Raw genomic sequence first — 22,101 nt, 5'->3', positions numbered from 1 at the left:
TTTGTAACCAACTCTGTTTACAAAAATAGAGCTGTGTTGTTTTCGAATACGACGTGGTTGTGGTCAACCGTAACCAAATCGCTGGCTCTGATTGTCGATTCAGTTCAGTTCCACGCAGTCGTGCGACGGTTTATTAGCTTTGTGTTTGTTTGAAAAGTTTGATGAGTTTCGAGCGCTCCACCCTTCATGTGTTATTCTACTTCAACTCCCACCCAACTAACAACACGACCAATTTTGACTAATTGTTGTCGTGAAACGTGTCTGTATTGAGAGGTGATTTGAATTTAATATGCATAGTTCGTCTTCTGTACCCTATTTAATTAATGTCCAATATAAACATAGAATATAACCTGTTAACTGGTCTACGAATCCTGGTCACTGCTTGATTTTTGAGACCTAGAACCTTGAGAAACACATACTGTCATAATAAGATCTCAAGCTGCTTGCCGATAATAACCTACAGATTTCTTTCCACTACTGAATTTGTGATTTATAAATTCAAATTCAAATATTTCTATCCAAAATAGGTTGTGTCATCACTTATTGAAAGTCAAAAACCACCTATTCCAAAAAGAATGCATCAGACCTGAGAGGAATGTGCGCAACAAACTCAGCGGGCTTTTTTTATCATGAAAAAATATGTTTACAAAGTAATATTGTACAATTAAACTTATTATTTAAGCCTGAGGGCGGTAGCTTTTTTCCCAATCTGTGGAATCATTAAGTAATTTATGTTATAGTAATCTTTACCACAAAAACGCTTTTTAACAATTCTTTTGAATATCGTAATACTTTTGTTTTGAACATTTTCTGGGATCTTGTTGTAAAAGCATATACATATATTATATATATTTGAAATGCTTATTTGTCGGGGTATCATAAAATTACTCATGTCTTGTAGATTTTGTCTGTAGCTCCCTAATACGTTATAGTGTTTTACGGCGTCTGTAAACTGTCACCTTCGCGCTGTGAAACAGGACGTAGCCTTGCCATTTTAACATATGCGTGACGTAAAGCATTGACGATATAATATGTATTTCCATTTGAGAAGCTATTCCGAACAGGGCGCAACTTGATGATGAATTACATTCACAATGCTTATGTTTAAGTTGCCAGTTGTCACCATGATAATATGTATTCACCAGAGAAATCGACAGAATAATATTTAAGTTTTAAGAAAAACATGTTGAACATAGTGGTAAAAGGTTACGCCTTGACTTTAAGTTTTGAGCTTGGTTAGAGCCAGTTAGAGCGATGGCTTTTAATAAAAAAAAGAACCAACGCTCAAATGCGTGTTATTGCTACAAATTACGCTAAGCATAGATTAACTTAGTCAACTGCAGCTGGCCACAACTCGCGTTGCAAACAATTTAGGTGAAACGTCTGCTTAAGTATTGATACGAGAGTGGGTCAGGGATTGGAAATAATACTCCGCTTATAGGAACGAGTCTTTATTTGCGTTCACTTTTTCTGAACTTTCACTTCGCCGGTCTGCCGCTGTTCCTCTTGTGGGCGGCGGTACCTTCAACGCGTCACACCGCACTGAACACTAAGTCTCTTCTATGTTCTGCTTCTTGGAACACTTCCACTTTTCACTACTTCTTCTTCTTTACACTTTCGAATCAGAACTAGAACTGCCGTAGACCACGCTTAGTACGGCTTATATACCCCCGGATCTGTTCTATTTTCAAAATGATTCTCCCATTCCATCTTTAAATTTAAATTGTACTAGAAAATTCTTTTAACTATTTTTATCCTGCTTACACATTTTCCATCCCTTTTTTTCTGTTTATTTGATCCTGAACTTATTAGAAATTTCCATTAACTTTACAAAACCCAAAAATTCCATAAACTGGTGGTAGGTGTATCGAACCCGGGTCTACAGCGTCTAAAGTAAACACTTTTACGCTAAAACTACTAGTATTGCTGACGGTGCTGTTGAAATTATCAATGTGTTGAAGTTTGACAACTCTCGTCATGTACGTTGCTGCACGATATGACGTTTGACAACTCTCGTCATATACGTCGAAGCGTTGCTACGCGATATGTAATACATACTGTATTACATATGTACCTCAATGGTGGTCATTCGTAAGTCTGCAAACAGTACTTTTGTGTGTGCATCTGACGTCACTAAAATGGCGGCCCGTCACATAACCAACGAGCAGGGATTAGTTGCACTAAATTATTTTGCATAAATAATACGTAATGGGAAAATTTTCCATTATGCAATATGGCGCGCACTGTAGACTGTTAGATTTGGGATAAGTTTAGATAGAGTAAAAGTGATGAGTGCAGATAAATTAAGTAATAAATAATTCTATCGACGTTAACATTGTAACAATGTCACATAAAAGACTCAATGTCAGATGACAAACCTCAGTATTAATTATTATAAAAGAGGATTTTTTTTCTTTTTTTCTGCTAAAAAAGTAAGAAAAGAATAAGAAATTTTAAAAAAAACACAACATAAAAGTTTCTTAACATACTTATTACAATAATTTGGTGTTATATTTAAATTTCTTGTAACTTCAAAAGGATACATACAATATGACCATTATTTTTTAGGAATAGATAAATAAATGCTTAGTTGTCGGGGATCAAGTCTCGTAAATCTTGTATTGAACTCTTTAATTTGGTATAGTGCTTTACGGCACAATCGGCATCGAGAGCAGAACTGTCAAACCGTGCGTCAGTAAATTCTCTCATAGAAATTATGTATGGACACATCAAAGGAAAAACAAATTTATTGTTTTTTTTTTAATTAAGCAGCATTTTCCTAATTATTCACCTTTTAAACCTCCTCTGGACTTCCACAAATAATTCAAGACCAAAATCAGCCAAATCGGTCCAGCCGTTCTCGAGTTTTAGCGAGATTAACGAACAGCAATTCATTTTTATATATATAGACTAGTGGACCCAACAGACGTTGTCCTGTCGGAAATTTCGGACACACGTCTTAAATTTGAAAAATCGGTCCATCCGTTGGGAGGAGTCCATTTAAATACACATGAGCAGGATAATTATATTATATCGACGGAATTGAGAATCTAAACCAATCTCAAATCCACCTCAAGACACACACCAATCTCAAATTCACTGGAACACACAAAAAAATCATCAAAATCGGTCCAGCCGTTTAGGAGGTAGTTCAATTGTGAATCAAAACCATTCTCAAATCCACCTCAAGACACACACCAATCTCAAATTCACTGCAACACAAAAAAAAATCATCAAAATAGGTCCAGCCGTTTAGGAGGTAGTTCCATTGTGAATCTAAACTATTCTCGAATCCACCTGAATACACACAGAAAGTTTCATTAGAATCTGTCCAGCCGTCTAGGAGGAGTTCAGTGACAAAAATATTAAAATAATAAAATAAAATAATAATAAATAAATAATATATGACACACGCACACAAGAAATATATATATAGATTTCATTAAAAAGAGCGCAAAAAACGAAAGCTGGGACAGTTTCTTGCGCCGCTTCTTCTCTCTTAGAACTTCATTTATTTCCGAAGCGGAATAGTATCTAGTATATTAGAAATTACATCAAAAGAATTCTAAAGGAATCAATTTTGAGGAATTAAATGCCTTTTATGCCTTTATGCTTCTAGGTGAGACGTCTTCTCTAGTAGGTACGTATTATTACCTCAATGAGGAACAGTCGTTAGTTTGCAAACGTAACTTTCGTGTCTATCAGCGAGCGGGGATTGCGCTATTAGAAATAAAAAAAAACACATATAACGTCATTTAATTTGTTATGTTTTTAAAGTGATAACCCTCACTTCTGGGGTTAATTACACAAATAAAATTTGAAAACAAAATTGTATGATAGATGCCGGACTCGAACCCCGCCATCTCGCATTCCGTGCGACCGCACTTTCAACTGTGCCAACCGTTCGAGCGACGTATCATTGAAAAAACCTTGCATGCTTTGTTCAACTGTCAGGTTGTGGGTTCATCGATGAATCGAGTCCCGCATCGTTCATAAAATTTTGTTTTCAAATTTGATTTGTGTAATAACGTAATTTCTATAAAATATTTATGGGTGTTTTCTAAAATGTCTTCACGCAAATGCAGTATAGAAATAGAGCTTAAAATCAATGCAATGAGATCACATGCATACTTGCTTTAAAAAAAAGTACAGTGCTCCTTAAGAACCACAACGTTTTTTTATGTTTTCTGAATGCCACGTGTCGTAAGACACCCTTAAAAAAGGGTATTTTCAATTTAAATAATTAATTATTTCTATATAAATATATGTAACAATTATAAAAACAGTAAAATAATAAGTCATGTTTATTCATACAAAAAAAAAAATTTCACGTAAACATGTGTAAAAAAATAATTAAAGGCGTAAAACAGCCATTGATAGGACAGCATAAAAAGTCCAAGGCACAAAAAAAAACGCTCTTATAACAAAAATATGGTGTTATTTTGAATTCTCTTGTAACTTTAAATGACAATATCACCTTTATTTAGTATTAGAAGCAGGTTGTTTGATGTTGTTACTTGTGTCAGGCGCGCGGATACCTGGAGTCGCTCCCGTACAAGCCGCGCGTGCCCTGGGTGCGGCTGTTCCCGAACGCGGAGCCTCGCGCTCTCGACCTGCTGGACAAGATGCTGACGTTCAACCCTCACAAGCGCATCACGGTCGAGGAGGCCCTGGCCCACCCCTACCTCGAGCAGTACTACGACCCGCACGATGAGGTACCACTTGCATCATCTATTATAATAATAATAATAATAGTCTTTATAGAAAGGTATATACCCAATACAACGTATGTTACTCAAAAATTAAATAAAAATTAATAATTAAAAATTGCCGATGGTAATATCTTATCATAATTAACATTTTGTCGTCACTCTTAATGCAAATTGGTCGTACCTGTTTGGTACCTGTCGTATCAGGGCTATGCCTGAAAATGGATCAGTTCTAATCCTCCGCCAATGTACTGAGAATGTATTATTAAACAAGAATGTGTTTTTTTAATGCGACACGAAACGAAAGCTCTTATAGCCGTTTTCAATAACGTATCTCTAGTTACGGGATATATTGCCATCACCGTTTGATGACAAGATCTTATCGATTCATAGTTTTGTTCAATATAGTTATATTATTAGTTATAGTCCAATGCTATCTGTCGATAGGTTATTGAAATGTAAGTAAGCGTAAAAGGATAGATTTGTCTCCCTCTAGTAAGTTAAACTAAGGATAGATAGGTTATTGAAAACGGCCGTTAGATAATTTGTATGACTAGATAGACTGTGACAGCTGTGAACATGACGAAAAAAATAATGCTAACTAGTAGCCCCTATTGTCATATTTTCAACAACGCATGCACACTAAAAACAAAGTGACATACGTATTGCGAGTGTATGACGTAGCTGTCATAAATTAATAAACCTGGCCTGTTGTCATGCTTTGCCTAACAGCAAGAGGATCTATCTAGCTGTATAAATTACCTAAGCTGTAATTATTCTTGTATCCAGCTGGATACAAGAATAATTACAGCTTTGTTTACCAAGTGGAGAGAGTACTTTTTTGATTCAGGTGGGTACCACGGGTGCGCTTTTTTCGGTCGTGAAGCAATAATGTCTAAGTATTATTGTGTTTCGGCTTGAAGGGTGCCGTAGCTAGTTGCTACTGGGAGACTTATACATCTTATCGCAATGACGCTGTATACACATATAAGGACATATCATTAGCAGTATGATAGCGGAACGGCAAAATTGTGCTTAAAGGCAATGTACGCACACTTTTCTCATTAGTCGTCAACTGTCACTGTCCGTATCAAACCTGAACTGAATAATGTTTGACATTGCTGCTTTTTGAACAAGAATATATTCAACAACTATAGTAAATGCGGCAAAGTATATGTAGATAAAGCAGTCGTTGCTTATTATGGTGTAATTTGTGGCATGTTCCATATTTCGGCTTTGTTTTTGTACAACCTGATTTGTCTATTATGTGTAGAACGTCATTAATCTTACATCTCGCACTTTTTCTCGTTAAAAAGGGCCGATAATTCCTCCTAACCCCAATTGAATTCACTGCTTCGCCATTTATTTCCATAAATTATAAAGCTGAGATCTATAGAGCGTATTTAGTTTTGCTTTGCTCACACTTTACTGACGTAAAACTTGGCTGAGTGTGATAAAACGCGAACTTGACTGTTACATTCAGGCTAGCGAAACTCTCTTAGACGAACTTGACTGTTACATTCAGGCTAGCGAAACTCTCTTAGACGAACTTGACTGTTACATTCAGGCTAGCGAAACTCTCTTAGACGAACTTGACTGTTACATTCAGGCTAGCGAAACTCTTAGACGAACTTGACTGTTACATTCAGGCTAGCGAAACTCTCTTAGACGAACTTGACTGTTACATTCAGGCTAGCGAAACTCTTAGACGAACTTGACTGTTACATTCAGGCTAGCGAAACTCTTAGACGAACTTGACTGTTACATTCAGGCTAGCGAAACTCTCTTAGACGAACTTGACTGTTACATTCAGGCTAGCGAAACTCTCTTAGACGAACTTGACTGTTACATTCAGGCTAGCGAAACTCTCTTAGACGAACTTGACTGTTACATTCAGGCTAGCGAAACTCTCTTAGTCGAACTTGACTGTTACATTCCGGCTAGCGAAACTCTCTTAGATGAACTTGACTGTTACATTCCGGCTAGCGAAACTCTTAGACGAACTTGACTTTTACATTCAGGCTAGCGAAACTCTCTTAGACGAACTCGACTGTTACATTCAGGCTAGAAAAACTTTCTTAGACCAACTCGACTGTTACATTCAGGCTAGCGAAACTCTCTTAGAAAAAAGCGATTCACTCGATTGCATGAAACGTGTAGTCATTGACAGATTGACAGATGAAGGCTATAATTATATTGCCGAAATCTACTACGTTATAAACAACTGTTCGCCTTCAAACTTAGCCGGAATATACTCCGGGGCCAATCGCGATACTCTAATTACTACTATTTAAAATTTATGTCAAATCACTGCACGTTTCATACCAAACTCAATTTCAATTTTGACTTGGGAAGTCCCGCCACTTATTACGTAGTATTTACATCCTCTATGGTTGCATTGGGCTGTCTTAACCTAACCTCAGCATAATTTCAGCTTTCAAATGACTATGAAAATGAATGAAAGCTACGTTTTACGTAATTTAAATATAAGTACGCTCTAACAATAGCTGGGTAGGATCTGCAGTGTGGATCCCTAAGTTCCATATAATTTTAAATTACAAAAGTCCCCCGCAGAATTTCATCTTTACTGGCGAATCAATTGCCCTGTCAGAGGCGGTGTCATAATATGTTGAATAATATAAGATCAACAAGGCTTTAATGCTGTCTGACTCATTAAGCTGCTTGATGGACCTAACAAAAAATCCTTTTAAATCTTCAAACAACTTCACAATTAATTTTAGAACAAAGGCATCCCTGTACAGATGTCACAATATAATGGGAATTGAAGTTGCATTAGCTTTTGGATACCTAGCCATCTAGGGATAACTGGCAATGGCTACCTAACCTTGTAGAAAAAAAACACAAGGTGGTATTGTTTGCGGATGACACTTCACTTATATTCAAAGTGAAACGATGCCTAGTTTTATATGACGAAGTAAACAATGCTCTATCTGACATCGTGTACTGGTTTAGCGCCAATAACTTATTGTTAAATAGTCATAAAACCAAATATTTTATATTTACCGCGCCAAATGTCAAAAATGTAGATGCGAATATTTTATTAAATGGAGAGGTGGTAAACCCAGTGGAATCTGCTGTATTTCTTGGCATTACTCTTGATTCCAAATTGCAATGTGGCCCCCATATTGAAGGATTGGCGAATAGGCTTAGTTCTGCATATGCGATTAAGTAAATTACACGGTTAACTGACATAGATACGGCGCGACTAGTATACTTAAGTTATTTTCATAGTATTATGTCCTATTGTATATTGTTATGGGGCAGTGCGGCCAATATTAATACCATCTTTGTGCTGCAAAAGATTACGGGCTATTCGCGCGATTTATAACCTAGGTCCTAAAGAATCATTAAGAGAAAAATTTAAAGAAATAAACATTTTGACTGTTGCTTCTCGAAACATTTTTGATAATGCTCTGTATGTTCATAAGCACATTGAGGAATTTTCTAGAAACTGTGACATTCATAATGTTAACACGAGGAACAAACATAAACTTGTTATACCTACTACTCGGTTGGGTCGAGTTAGTAAGTCTTTTGTTGGGCGATGTATATGCTTCTACAATATGATCCCAGAAAATGTACAAAACAAATGTGTTACGACATTTTAAAGAATTATTAAAAAACGTTTGTGTGGGAAACCACGGACTGGGAATAAAGCGAACACCCTCAGGTTCTTTAATTATAAATGTTTATTGTACGATATCACATTGTAATCCATATTTTATATAAAAAAAAGCCCGCTGAGTTCCTTGCGCCCATTCTTCTCAGGTCTGAGGTAGTCTCTTTTGAATGGGTGGTAGTTTTTGACGTTCAATAAATGATTTTAAATGCTATTTTGAATAAAAATATTTGAATTTGAATGAAATTGCAGACTCGTCGGCTAAAGACGCGATTCAGTCTGGTACATTACAATTTAATTACTGTTTTCCTCGAGACGCTACGAGCTATGTCTAAATCCTTCTGGTTGATTCATGGAATGCTTTATAGCAAACCACAAAACAAACTAAAGGTAATTCTATGGTTCTATCCAACCCTTTATCCCCTCTAAGCCCTGGTTCTTTCCTCAAAAAAAAAAAACAAAATAAACTTTTCACTTCTGTCAACATACAACTTCGCTTGGGATTTGTCTGTTCCCCAGTATTTTTGGCCAAGATCCGGGTAAGGGACCATTCTATATGTGAATGTGGCCTTGAGGAAGGTACTCTTGAACATATTTTTTTCTATTACCCTAAATTGTCAGTTCCTTTATATGACCTTCTACCGAATATATACCTATCCCTCGCCCCATCAACACCCTCTTTTATGAAACGGGAATGGCATAAAGTCTTACTTTATGCCATTCCCGTTTCATAAAGATTCTTTACAAATTTATTTCCCGCAATAATATTAAATTGTAATTTCTATCCTCCATACGTTCTACGCTTCTATTAGGCACATAATCCCACTTACATTCACACATACATTACACACATACATTTAAACTTAGATTAGATACTAACAGGGTAGTTAATCTTATGGGTGTTTATTACTAACCGTACTAACTCTTGTTGCCTATTCTTCAGTTCACAAAAAAACCACAGCTATATCAAACGATCATTTCCTATTAATCAGCTCTTTATATACCTCAATCAGCTCAATTAAAATAAAAAATCTCTCCACCTTGACGTTGGCCGAATCGTCGAAATTCAGTCGACAGAGCCATTTAATATAAAAAAAAAGTACGCTCTATTGGTCTCAGCCTAACAGTCGATTGTGGTGAAATGTAATATCAGATTTACTAAACAATGTGTTATTTTTAAAGTGATATATGCCTCGCTTCTAAGATCACCTAAGAGATCGCGGGTTTGAGTCCCGCATCGTTCATAAATTTTGGTTACAAATTCAGTTTTACTATGCAATGTAATAATGTGGGGCAATTTAATTTAATATTAGGTTATTCCTGCTGAATCGTAACAGACTAGTTAAAGACTACATCTCGGGGTGATGTCGCTCACCCCGCGATGACGTCACGAGGTATTCATCTCGCGAGATGTTTGCCGTCTTTCGTCTGCTAAGAATACTTCAATGAGCTTGTCGCCTAACTCGAGCACAAACATAGATAATCCTGCTCTCAAAGTGAATTGCTTAAGACTGTTCTTGCTTTTGTGCTCACGAGAGCTCTGACCTATAATTCTTTTCATTGAGAGACATTTTGTTGTTATATGTCTGATACCTGTGTAGTTAATTTATTGTATTTGTGTTAAGGAGTAAGCTTAGATAATTTATACGTCTAGATAGACAACCGATGAAAATAGGCAAGGTTTAATACTTTAGTGTGCGTGACAATCTACTCATCATCAAAGAAATTAACATCTTGACTGTTGCTTCTCAATATATTCTTGATAATGTAATGTATGTTGTATAGGCACATAAGTGAATTTGCTAGAAACTGTCATCCATAATGTTGACACCAGGAACAGACATAAACTTATAAGGCCTACTACTCGGCTAAGACAATTTAGTATGACTTTTGTGGGGCGATGTATATGCTTTTATCTACACCCATGCTTTAAATCTTCTATTAAAGATTCTGAAACAGTTAGCTTATTGCCAACATTAAAACACACAATGTCCTAATAACCATTACATCATCCAAACGAGTGTTGTAATGTTGTACTGAATTTCATAACAACACTCTTTGTTTCTTTTTTCGATCCCTTCATGCGCAAAAAGTTTCAACAGACAGCCACATTCTTTTTATTTATTTATTTATTTGCATGTAATCTACAGCGTCACAATTTATATACAATATAATTATGCTATAAAGAAGAAAAATAAGGCCAAAACTGATTACAGTATATAGGTATTAAACAAAAGAAGTAACATTTTATGATTTAAACAAGCCAGAATAAGATAACAAAATATTTACAATTACTATAATAAGCTACTTAGAAGGTAAACTTTACAAAATAAGGTTACAGGAGTGTGTGTGCGTGTGTGTTTAGATAATCATTGCAGTCGATGTATATTTCTTTTTTTAAGCTGTGCTTTGGACAAGCAAAACGTATCTAAATTAAAATAAGCTTTATTGTAGGTGAGAGCTAGACGTTGCAGAAGAGAGTTTTGTGTGTATGTGTTAGCTTTTGTGTAGTTGGTGTTAGCTTTTGGTACAGCCAGAAGGTACGTGTGAGGAGTTCTAAATGATGGGACGTTCAATGAAAAACTCGCTAATAAGCAGGGACAATCAATTTTACCATTTAGAATTGCTTGCAATAGCATCATATCGCTTAGCTTTCTTCAATTCTCTAAAGTGTCAATTTCGTAGTGCTTACAAGCTTCTTCATAGCATGAAAAGTTTTTAAACTTCTTGAACGCTAGATACTTTAGGAATTGCTTTTGTATGGATTCAATCCTTTGTGTGTATATGATATAGTAAGGTGACCAGATGTTACTTGCATACTCAATCAAGTGCACTGCGAACATAACTGAAGTACAGAATTTTTATGTGCTCTATGTTGCTGAAATTACTTGTCACGCGCTTGATGAATCTCAGCTGCTTATATGCTTTATCTGCTACTATATTAACCTGGTCGTTCATAGAAAGCTTAGTATCAATTTTGACTCCCAAGTGTCTAACGGAGCTCACTTTAGATATTGATACGCCGTTTATCTTATAATCGAAAAGTATGGATTTTACTTTACGTGTCAATGTTATGTAGTGGCATTTTTTAATGTTAACGAAAATCCTATTATTAGTATAATATTCAGACAAAGCATTCAGGTCTGTTTGCAACTTGTAACAGTCATCGTGGTCACGTATTTTGAGGAAGATTTTTTTGTCATCTGCAAACATTAAATATTGGCTGTGAGTAAAGCAGCTTCCTATGTCGAATAAATAGGCATTATACAAAAGCGGGCCTAGGATAGAGCCTTGTGGCACACCTGATGGTATTGACACGAAGTCGCTTCTGGCGCTACCCGTCATAACAGCCTGCATACGATTCGTGACATATGAGGTGAACCATCTGTGCAGATTCCTACAAATTCCGAGTGCATTTAACTTCTGGAGTAATATTATGTGATCCAAGCGATCAAATGCTTTTTCAAAGTCTGTGTAGGTCATATCCACCTGATACCTCTCATCCTTTAATACGTAATTGGTGAATACTGCCAAGTTAGTCACGGTTGAACGATCCTTCATAAAACCATGTTGTTCGAAGGGGATAGTCCTAGCAATTGTTGGGGTAATGCGTTTGCAGATAACTGTCTCAAATAGTTTGCTTATCCCATAAAGGATTGATATTGGCCGGTAGTTCTCAATTTTAGTTTTTGATCCACTTTTATGAATGGGAACTATTAAAGCTTCTTTCCATTTATCTGGGAAAGCGCAGAAAACGTTAAGGGATAGATTAAAGATTATGGAAAGGGGCGTAGCCAAGGAAGAAGCACATTTATGAAGAAAAATTGAGGGAGTGCCATCGCTACCGGCTCCCTTATTTGTATCCAATGACTTTAGCAATTTGAGAGTTTCATCTTCTCGGATACTAATATTGCATATCGCTTTGTTTTGTGTAATGTTTGTGAAACTTGACGTACCGTTTGAATGTGCTGGTGTTACGAATACACTACACAGCCATTGCATACTGAGATTTCATCGGAATAAGTAGATTGTCCCAACGTGAGTCTTACAGGATACCCATTGTTATTATTTTTCAGTGATTTTATGTAGGAGTAAACGACTTTAGGATATTTACGAATATAATCTTGCATGCGCTCTGTATAATCTTTAAAGCACTTCTTTTGAACAATTTTTTGGCTTGACCTGAGTATCACAAATTCATCATTGTCGCGAGGATTGTTAGTTTTCTTCCAATGTCTATGTTTTTTAAGCTTTTCCTTTACTATGTGAATCAGAGATTTTTAGTACCATACAGGGAGTTTAGATTTGGACTTAACTTTAACTGGGATGTAGTTGTCTATAGATTCTTTTAAGCAAGCGTAAAAAATATCGGTAATGTCGTTAATTGAATCCGCTGATAGAATTTCGTCCCACTTAATTGAGGACAAAGTATCGTTTATTGTAGTGTAATCACCTTTAAAAAAATTTGGGCCTTTAGTAGGTTTACGCTGTGTATTACTAATTAGCAGGTAAGACAGATCGAATTAAAGGCATGGATGGTATTTATCTTCAGAGACTCTTGTCTCTTGGCAAGGAGCAGTGGTGAACTTCAAAATCGATGTTACTAAACAAGAGGTCCAACGTATTTTGTTTGCAATTACAAATTGTATTCTGCTGTTTCAGGCCTGCCAAATTGCATATGTCGTAGAAATTCAAAAATGCATTTTGTAGTTCTACTGAACCTCTGCTCTGAATAGCTGGCCCGGACTCTGACCATGTAATGTTAGGCAGATTAAAGTCACCGGTAAGGAGTATGTAGTCATCAGGATATAGAGAAATTATTTCAGCAAGACAGGTTGAGATGGAATTGATGCGAGCAGGTAGGAGGTTGTCTGGTGGTGCATAAATTAAGCCAATGTGGACATTGCGTCTTCCTTGAATGTGAAGAGTTTCTGCTGGTATGGTCGCCCATACATACTCGACGCCAGGGCAAACCCAATCGTGTTGATGCAAGATTTGCAAATTCTTACAAGCACATAATAATTTATTTATTTATTTATTAAAGTAATCAACAGCGTACACAACAATTATTTTTACAAAATTAACCTAGGTTTTACATAAAGCCACTAAGGATTACATAAATTTTAAATTATAAAAAGAAATCATATATTAACAGAATAGACTTAAAAATGTACTATATATACTAACAAATAAAATAAAAGATTACAATAGCGCGCGCGTGTCTGTGTGTGTGTGTGCGTGTGTGGTGTGTGTATGCGTGTGTGGTGTGTGTGTGTGCGTGTGTGTTGCGTTACCTATTATTATTATTTTTTACGATGATGTTTTATTATTTCTGTTTTTAACTTAATTTTTGATAAGTGAAATACGTCAAACTCAGCGTACTGTTTATTATAAATTCGTGACAGACGCGGAATTATGGAATTTTGGGCATAATTTGTATTAGGTTTTGGAACATGTAAAAGGCGCGTGTGACGCGATCTTAAAGATTGAGCGTTTAATGAAAAGGCTGACAGTAGACTAGGACAGTCGATGGAGCCACTCAAAATTGCTTGCAGAAGTAACATGTCACTTTGATTCCTTCTTTGTTCCAGTGTGTCGATACCATAGTGAGAACACGCTTCCTCATAACTGCTGAATTCTTTAAAATCTTTAAAAGTTAAGTATTTAATAAACTGTTTCTGTATGGTTTCAAGCCTTTCGATATGTATAATATATTGGGGTGTCCAGACATTACATGCGTATTCAAGAATACTCCGGACGTACGCAAAGTAAAGTGCCTTTATACATTCCAGATTACTGAAGGAACGGGTCACTCGTTTTATGAAACCTAGTTGTTTGAAAGCTCTATTTGCTACATTATCAACGTGCTCATTCATTGAAAACTTAGCATCGATTTGGATGCCCAGGTCTCTAACCGCAGTCACTCTGGGTATACATGTGCCATTAATTTTGAAGTTAAATTCAATTATATTTTTTTTACGAGTCAGAGTAATATGATGGCACTTTTTAACATTAACTATAATTATGTTCCTTGCGTAGTATTCTGTCAATGCATTTAGGTCATGTTGTAGTTTATGACAATCGTCAAGTGAACGTATTTTGACAAATATTTTCGTGTCGTCAGCGAACATTAAATACTGTGCAAGGTGGAAGCAACTTCCAATATCAAATAGGTAAGCGTTATATAAAAGCGGACCTAGGATGGACCCCTGTGGTACTCCTGAGGGTATTATTACAAAGTTACTTCTAGCACTACCCGTCGCAACTGCTTGCATACGGTTCTTAATGTATGAAGTAAACCACCGAAGTAAGCTCCCATTTACGCCTAGCACGCTTAGTTTTTGCAGTAGAATTACGTGATCTACTCGGTCAAATGCTTTTTCGAAATCCGTGTAGATCACATCCACTTGATATTTCTCGTCCATGCTCTGTACTACGTAATCCGTAAAAACAGCTAAATTTGTAACGGTAGAACGGTTCTTCAAAAATCCGTGCTGCTCGTAGGGAATAGATCTAGTTATAATGGGGCATATGTATCTATAGACAACTGTTTCGAATAACTTACTCATTGCGTTCAGAATCGATATGGGCCGGTAATTCTCTATTTGGGCTCTTGATTCGCTTTTATGTAACGGTACTATAAGTGCTTCTTTCCACACATCAGGGAAACTACTGAAGACGTTAATGGAGAGATTAAATATTATGGATAGCGGTAAGGCTAAATTGTTAGCACACTTATTTAAAAAAATCGGTGGGATTCCATCACTACCAGCTCCCTTATTAGTTTTTAAAGCTTTAAGCAATTTACGAACCTCATATACACTTATAGTAATTTTGCAAATGGTTTCATTATGATTCAAGTTTAGAGAACTTGGTTCATCGTACGAGTTTGCTGGTTTTACAAAGATGCTCTCAAAGTATTGACTGAATCCATTACAAACTGAAGTTTCACCTGTGTAAGTACTATTACCAAGTGTAAGCTTAGTGGGGTATCCTTGTTCGCTGTTTCTAAGGGATTTAGTATAAGAGAAGAGAAATTTAGGATCTTTACGAATGAAGCATTGCATACGCTCAGTGTAGTTTTTGTAACACCTGCTCTGTACGAGTTTTTGGCGAGCCCTGAGCATAACAAACTCGTCGTAATCACGAGGGTTTTTATCTTTTTTCCATTGTCTATGCTTTTGAAGCTTCTCTTGCACTATATGAATTAGAGACTTAGAATACCACACAGGGAAATTAGTTTTATGTTTAACTTTAACTGGTATAAATTTATTTATTGTTTCGTTTAGAATGGAATAAAAAAGTCTAATTGTTTCATTAATTGAATCAGCTACTAGTAATTCGTGCCAATTGATTTGTGATAAGTATTCATTAATTTTGGTATAGTCCCCATTATAGAAATTGGGCCTATTGACGGGTTTCTGACGAATATTACGAATTAGTGAGTTCGAGAGATTAAATTCTAGACATGGATGATATACATCTTCTGTAACGAGGGGAGTAAGGCAGTGGTGAACTTCAAAGTCAATGTTGCTAAATAATAGATCTAAGCTGTTTCGTTTACTGTTCGAGATAGTGTTTTGTTGTTTCAAGCCAGAGAGGTTACAAATATCTAAAATATTTACAAAAGCATTTTGCAATTCCACTGGGCCACGTTTTTGCAGTGTAGGTCCGGAGTCAGTCCACGTGACATTTGGTAAGTTAAAATCGCCACATAAAATGAAATAGTCATTGGGATGGGTTGCCAAAACTTCTGCGAGTCGAGAATAGATTGATTCGAGTCTTACAGGTAACTGTGAGTCAGGTGGTGCATATACTAATCCGATATGGATGTTGCGGTTCCCCGAAATTTTGAGAGTTTCAGCTGGTATAGTTGCCCACAAGGATTCGACGCCAGGACAGGCCCACTCGCGTTGATGTTGGACATGCATCTTCTTAGAAGCACATAGTAGGACTCCCCCTCCCATTTTTTTAGTAGATGTTCCCTGGTTTCGGTCACAACGTAAAATGTCATATCTATTGTCACAGATCTCACTATCATAGATACCGTTAGTCAGCCTGTTATTAAAATTATGTCATAATCGTGGTTAAGTATGTTTTGTCTAAATTCATTTGTTTTAGTGCGTAAGCCACGCACATTTTGGTATAGTATTTCTATTGTATTAGCGCCCTTGCGTGTGCAATAAGTACCAAAATATAGAAAAATTATATATGTATAATATGGACAGTAATGTAAGTAAGTTAAGATAAGCTAAATTGTACGGATACTTAAGGTAACATTTGCTTGATGTTCGAAACGGAATAATTTTGATGTTTCTTTTAAAAGTAGAATGGGTGTGGTAACAATATTGTTTAATGTCTGATTTGTGAAGTTGGGTGCGAGTTAAAAAAGAAATATATTTTGAGTAAGAGATAATAAAGTGTGTATGTGTTAATTTATGAATGTAAGTGTTAGTGTATTGAGTGTGATTAAGTAGGAGTTTATTATGTTGTGGAATTTTACAAAAAACGCTAGTAATCTTGAGCAACAAGAAAATACAAATAACCAAATTAACTGTAAAAAGATAACTCAAAAATAGTTTAACGCACAGAGTCACTTTATCTTGGCTAAATCCTTTTCGAGACGAATGTAAAGGGCCGGCGATTCTTCGTTTTTTCTTAAAAAAATGTGGCAATTCCTAACCCAAACAAACTTGTACGCTTTCTCCTTTGCTAAATTTTTAGTTGTTTTTAATAACTGTTTGTTTTCAGGGGTTAGGTGCTCGTTTACGAAAAATTTTTTCTCAGTTCCACCGATGCCTATATCTCTGGTGCAGATGCCCTTTTTGTTTCTCAGGCCAGAGAGTATTTTATCTTTGTAAAGACGGTCCGCTAACTTGGCTACAATGGGTTTAGGTCTACCAGCTATGGCTTTCTGAGGCTGGACGCGATGTGCAAAGTCAATATCCCCACGGTTAAGCACCACGCCAGCGTATTCAGCAATTTTCAGTACTAAGTCGACAGGCGATTCACTACTGGTTTGTGGCAACCCTACAATTTCCAGGTTATTCATTCTCGCCTGTTGTTGCTGTCTACAAAACTGTGAACGCAGTTCCAATAGTTGATCCTCCGACACGCTGATACGTTCCTGCAGTGTACGTACGTCACTCTTAAGATGGTCGTTTTCGTCCTGAAGTTGACTATAGGAAGTCTGCAACTGAGACATTTGGGAAGATAACGAAGCTATTTCATTTTTTAATTCGGTGAAGATAGTAGCTTTTAATTCTTCAACAATTTCATATTTAATCGACTGCAGCTTGGCGTCTAGAATGTTTTCCAAACGATTAATTATTAGGTTTGCATCCTTATCTATCGAGGCTGCAGGGACATCGCATACAGACACTGAGATGTCGGAATTGGCGGCTACAGTTCGCGCAGTTTTGTTTATTTTTTTACTCGTACTGGTGTGTTACTGTTATCTCCACCTTTTCGCTCATTTGCCACGCATTTAGGGCACTTCCACTGCGTTCGTGCGGATGTTGAGTCGCCAGTAAATCGTACACATTCAGAGTGGTATATGTGGTTACAATTGATACATTTTATGCGTTTCATCGTCACACTAATGTGTGCTTGGCACGCTTCACAAGTTGCACCCATTGCAAATTTCGTTCACAATTATTTCCAAAGAAATATAAATTGAAAAAAAAAAAAAAAGGGCAACGCGCGGCGAGATTCGAACCAGGTTCCGCGTTGAGCTAGTCGTTGTAGTATACCAACCGGCCGCGGAATGTATTACTATAGCGACGAATTAATAGAGGCGTATTAAGTTTTGAGCGATGTTGCGTGACAGCATTAGCAGATTATTTTATAGGTACCCACATTTATTTATTAATGCTACCAAATTCGTCACTGGACCGTGAAGTTTTTACACTGATTTTAGTACTTTTTCAAGATACTTTGATCAAAAAAACACTGATCACCACACTATTTAAATGGTTAACTTTGAGCACTTAACACTTTTAATGTAATTATAGCAGTAAGTTCGTTGATTTAAAATTTTAAATACAGGAGCTATCGATATACGTCTACTCTGTTAAATGTCAAATGAATATTTATATAATATATATAATACTCCACCGCCTAATGTCTTTTTGGAGGTTTAAGGATTTCGATCATGACGGAAGATATCGTATCTACTATCGCAAATTTCACGGTCGTAAATACTAGTAGTTAACCAAGACTGTGATAAGGATTAAACTAAAATTATGATTTTGAATATTAAGACTTACTTCTTCAGTTTTGGTACGTAAGCCACGCACATTTTGATGCAAGACACTTAAAGGATTAGCGCCCGTGAATTTTGAGAATGTACCAATATATTATTATAGTAAAATATTTTATAGAGATATGATTATTTAATGAGTATTGTGCGTGGTTTTGATTTATGACTGTTCCCTAGATGATATTGAAATGTCGGTGTCGAACTTGGGTTTCGGCAGGCCTGTCTCACTCCCTGTGTTGGTATCGAAATCGAAAGTAGGCGTGGCGGCCTCTACAGAGAGGCTTTCCAGTAAGGGCTCACGGGCGAGCAGTGACGCACGCGCGAGCTTTGTTAGTTACCTACTTCACTGGCCCGACGGATCATAAAAAAGCCAAGACGCTGAAATAATCTAATTTAATTTGATTATCATTATAATGAAATTACCATTTATGATAGCTACCTATTTATTTCCTATACTAAGTAGTTTTGACTTTGTCGTGATTTTCCAACGCATACATTGCTATCTGTAACTAATATAAGTTTGACAACGAAACAATACTGATTTAAAATTACGATTACATACGTACCTATTTATATTATAGAAATCTGAGCTAATTTTATAAGTTCACCTTATACTAGGTAGGTACAATTGTAAGTAAAGCAGACAACCCTAATGTCGTCAGAAGAGTTAAGAGTCATGCGATAGAAAGAGAGGCAACTTCTAGGTGAATAAAAATGTAGGTTAATAGGGCTGCGCGGTCTGAATAACACCTTATTGTTTGGCCGCAAGAATCCCTATTTATTTAATTGATTTTGCGGAGAGAATTCTGTACATGTACTATTACATATTCTTTGGTTTCGGTGAGCGCGCGCATCGTAGAAACGCACTCTGATTATTCATCCATAGCGCGCATAAAGAAATGCAACTTCAAAAGTAGTAATATTTGATGACGATTGAAATAGAATTACTTATCCTAACGATAAATGATAACGTCAACTTTTAATATAATATGTTTATACTTCACATCGTGCTGGAATACGTGACGTCAACGAAGAACATTTTATTATAAAGTGAAAGACGTCCAATACAGCTCTAGTGTCTATATTTACAAAATGCACCGACCGCGCCGTCTTGAAGAGGGAGACAAAAGAATTGTCTGAAATGCGACTTTCAAGATTTTCTGCAATCGCTATTTTCCATAGACTTTCGGCCGCTTTCAATAACCTTAGTTTAACTTACTAGAGGTAGACAAATCTATACTTTTACGCTTACCTACTTACATTTCAATAACCTATCGACAGATAGTATTGGACTATAATCGGCCGTTCCCAATATACTATCTACAGATAGAGATAAATTACTATCTTCTACTGTCAGTAATTAGCTGTCAATAATGTGAGGCTGTCCCAATATACCCCATAAGTCATTCTTATTGCCTTATATTGGGACGTGTGAATTGCAATTTCCATACAAACTTCTATCGCTGGTAAGCTATACGTCCTTCCATTGACAGACAGTGTGTACGGATAAGGTGAGTTAGCGTGGATTAGTTTATTGGGACAGAAAAGTCAACGATAGTCACGATTTTTATCTCAAGTAGGCCACAACCGGAGATAGACTGAATATTGGGAACGGACATAATAGAACGGAATAAATGGACATAACTATGGATAGCTAAGATCTTGTCATTAAACGGTGATAGCAATGTATCCGTAACTACTTACGATACGTTATGGAAAACGGCCGTTAGAATGTACAAGCGAATGGGCCACCTGACATCCAGATAATGCGTGACCAAATTTGATTTATCAATGTGTGTGTTAGCGGCTTATTATTCAAAATACTAAGGAGTTAATGCCAAGCGCGAATGACTTTAAGACTTGCCGAGCAAAATAGGAAACAGTAACAATAGATTCGCTATCTTGCTGTATATCAATATAAAATCATTTAACGCACGTGTCAACGTAATAACGTAATTTTTTTTTTTTAAATTCTGTTCTAGTGTTTACTGGTATTCATAGAGTTACCCAGGCAGATGTTGAAAATCAGCGCTGTATGCCAGTACTTGTTTATAGCACAAGCTAGGCATCGGCCTTTTCTTTCGTCCACTTTCTTAGATCATTTAAATTGTTATTAATTTCTTTTTCTTATTCATAATTATGTACAATATATAATATTCCTTTATCATTTAATGGAATCAGTTTATTGTAAACAAAATGTTATGTTTTTAAAGTGATAACCCTCACTTATAGGAGTAATACACAAATAAAATTTGAAAAACAAAATTTTATGAACTCTAACCAACTGAGCCAACCGTTCGAGTACCGCCTCGTTATAAAATTCTGTTGAAAAAAAAACAAATGATATTAGGAAATTGACTTGAGATGTCTCTTGTGCTCTTGTAAATCTAAACAATATGATATGTTTTTAAAACATAGCAAACAGAATTTTATAACGAGGCGGTACTCGAACGGTTTGTTTAGAGCACCGGCCCAGAACGCCGGAGGTCATGGGTTCGAATCCCGCATCGTTCAAAAAAATTTGTTTTTCAAATTTTATCAGTTTATTGTAATTCTACTTTTACATTGTACATAATTGTTTATTAAAGTTGGTATATCATTTTTCCTCGAGCTATATAGATAATATGTTTCAAATAATCAAGTTGTAAACGTTCGCGTGTACAACATACATGTAGAGGTCCGATTTTTTTAGTCATAGAGGAAAATATTTAATGAATTTATTTGTTGAGTAGAAAAGATTGTTGTACTGTCCATGACAACACATACCTCGGTAATATTTTTAATGAACGAACTTATAGTGCTTTACTGACAAATTATGTTGGCAAGGAACGTTGAATCGAATTTTTTTCCTTTTATTTTTTTTTTGCGCGGAAGCCTCATCCATTTTCTAACTAAAAGTTGAAAGTTGTATGAAGTTATAATTTCCCTTTCAACCTTAAAGCCAGAATAAACAGACATGTACAATAATAATACAAATTGAATTTGTGCCAAAATTCATTGATGATGTGGGATTCATATCCGGGCTTCTCGGGCTACATCCGAGCGCTCTTATCAACTGAGCCAAGTGTTCGAGTGAAGCATCGACCGTAAATATTGGTAAATCTTGTTCAACTCTCAGGAGCCAAAATCAGAGAGAAGTTATTTTTAATGAAAATAAGGGGAGAGACGAACAGGACGCTCAGCTGTTGGTAATTGACACGCCCTGCTCATTACGATGAAGTGCCGCTCAGGATTACTGAAAACCCCAAAAATTCTGAGCGGTACTACAACTGCGTTCGTTACCTTCAGACATAAGCTGTCAAGTCTCATTTGCCCAGTAATTTGACTAGCTACGGCGCCCTTCAGACCGAAAAACAGTAATGTGTAAGCAGCCGTTGTGGTACCCATAATCTAGCCGGCATTCGGTGCAAAAGAGCCTCCCACTGGTAAAGTAAGTGAAGGAAATTACTTAAAAATAACAAACTGTATAAACAGACACGTTTATTTTACTG

At 36.3% G+C, this 22,101-nt stretch overlaps 1 protein-coding gene across 1 annotated transcript in view; it reads left to right on the top strand.

Moving 5' to 3' along the window:
* Positions 1-22,101, top strand: part of LOC126974872 (mitogen-activated protein kinase 1) — an 87,371-nt gene that overhangs the window by 57,236 nt on the left and 8,034 nt on the right. Inside the window, exon 7 of the mRNA XM_050822567.1 lies at positions 4,527-4,715. Within this exon, the coding sequence (XP_050678524.1) occupies positions 4,527-4,715 (189 nt within the window). The remainder of the gene's footprint in view (positions 1-4,526; positions 4,716-22,101) is intronic.

Source organism: Leptidea sinapis, chromosome 34 (genome assembly GCF_905404315.1).
Source record: "Leptidea sinapis chromosome 34, ilLepSina1.1, whole genome shotgun sequence".
Classification (NCBI taxonomy): domain Eukaryota; kingdom Metazoa; phylum Arthropoda; class Insecta; order Lepidoptera; family Pieridae; genus Leptidea; species Leptidea sinapis.
The sequence above is the reverse complement of the archived record's forward strand: the minus strand, read 5'-3'. Positions and strand labels throughout refer to the sequence as shown.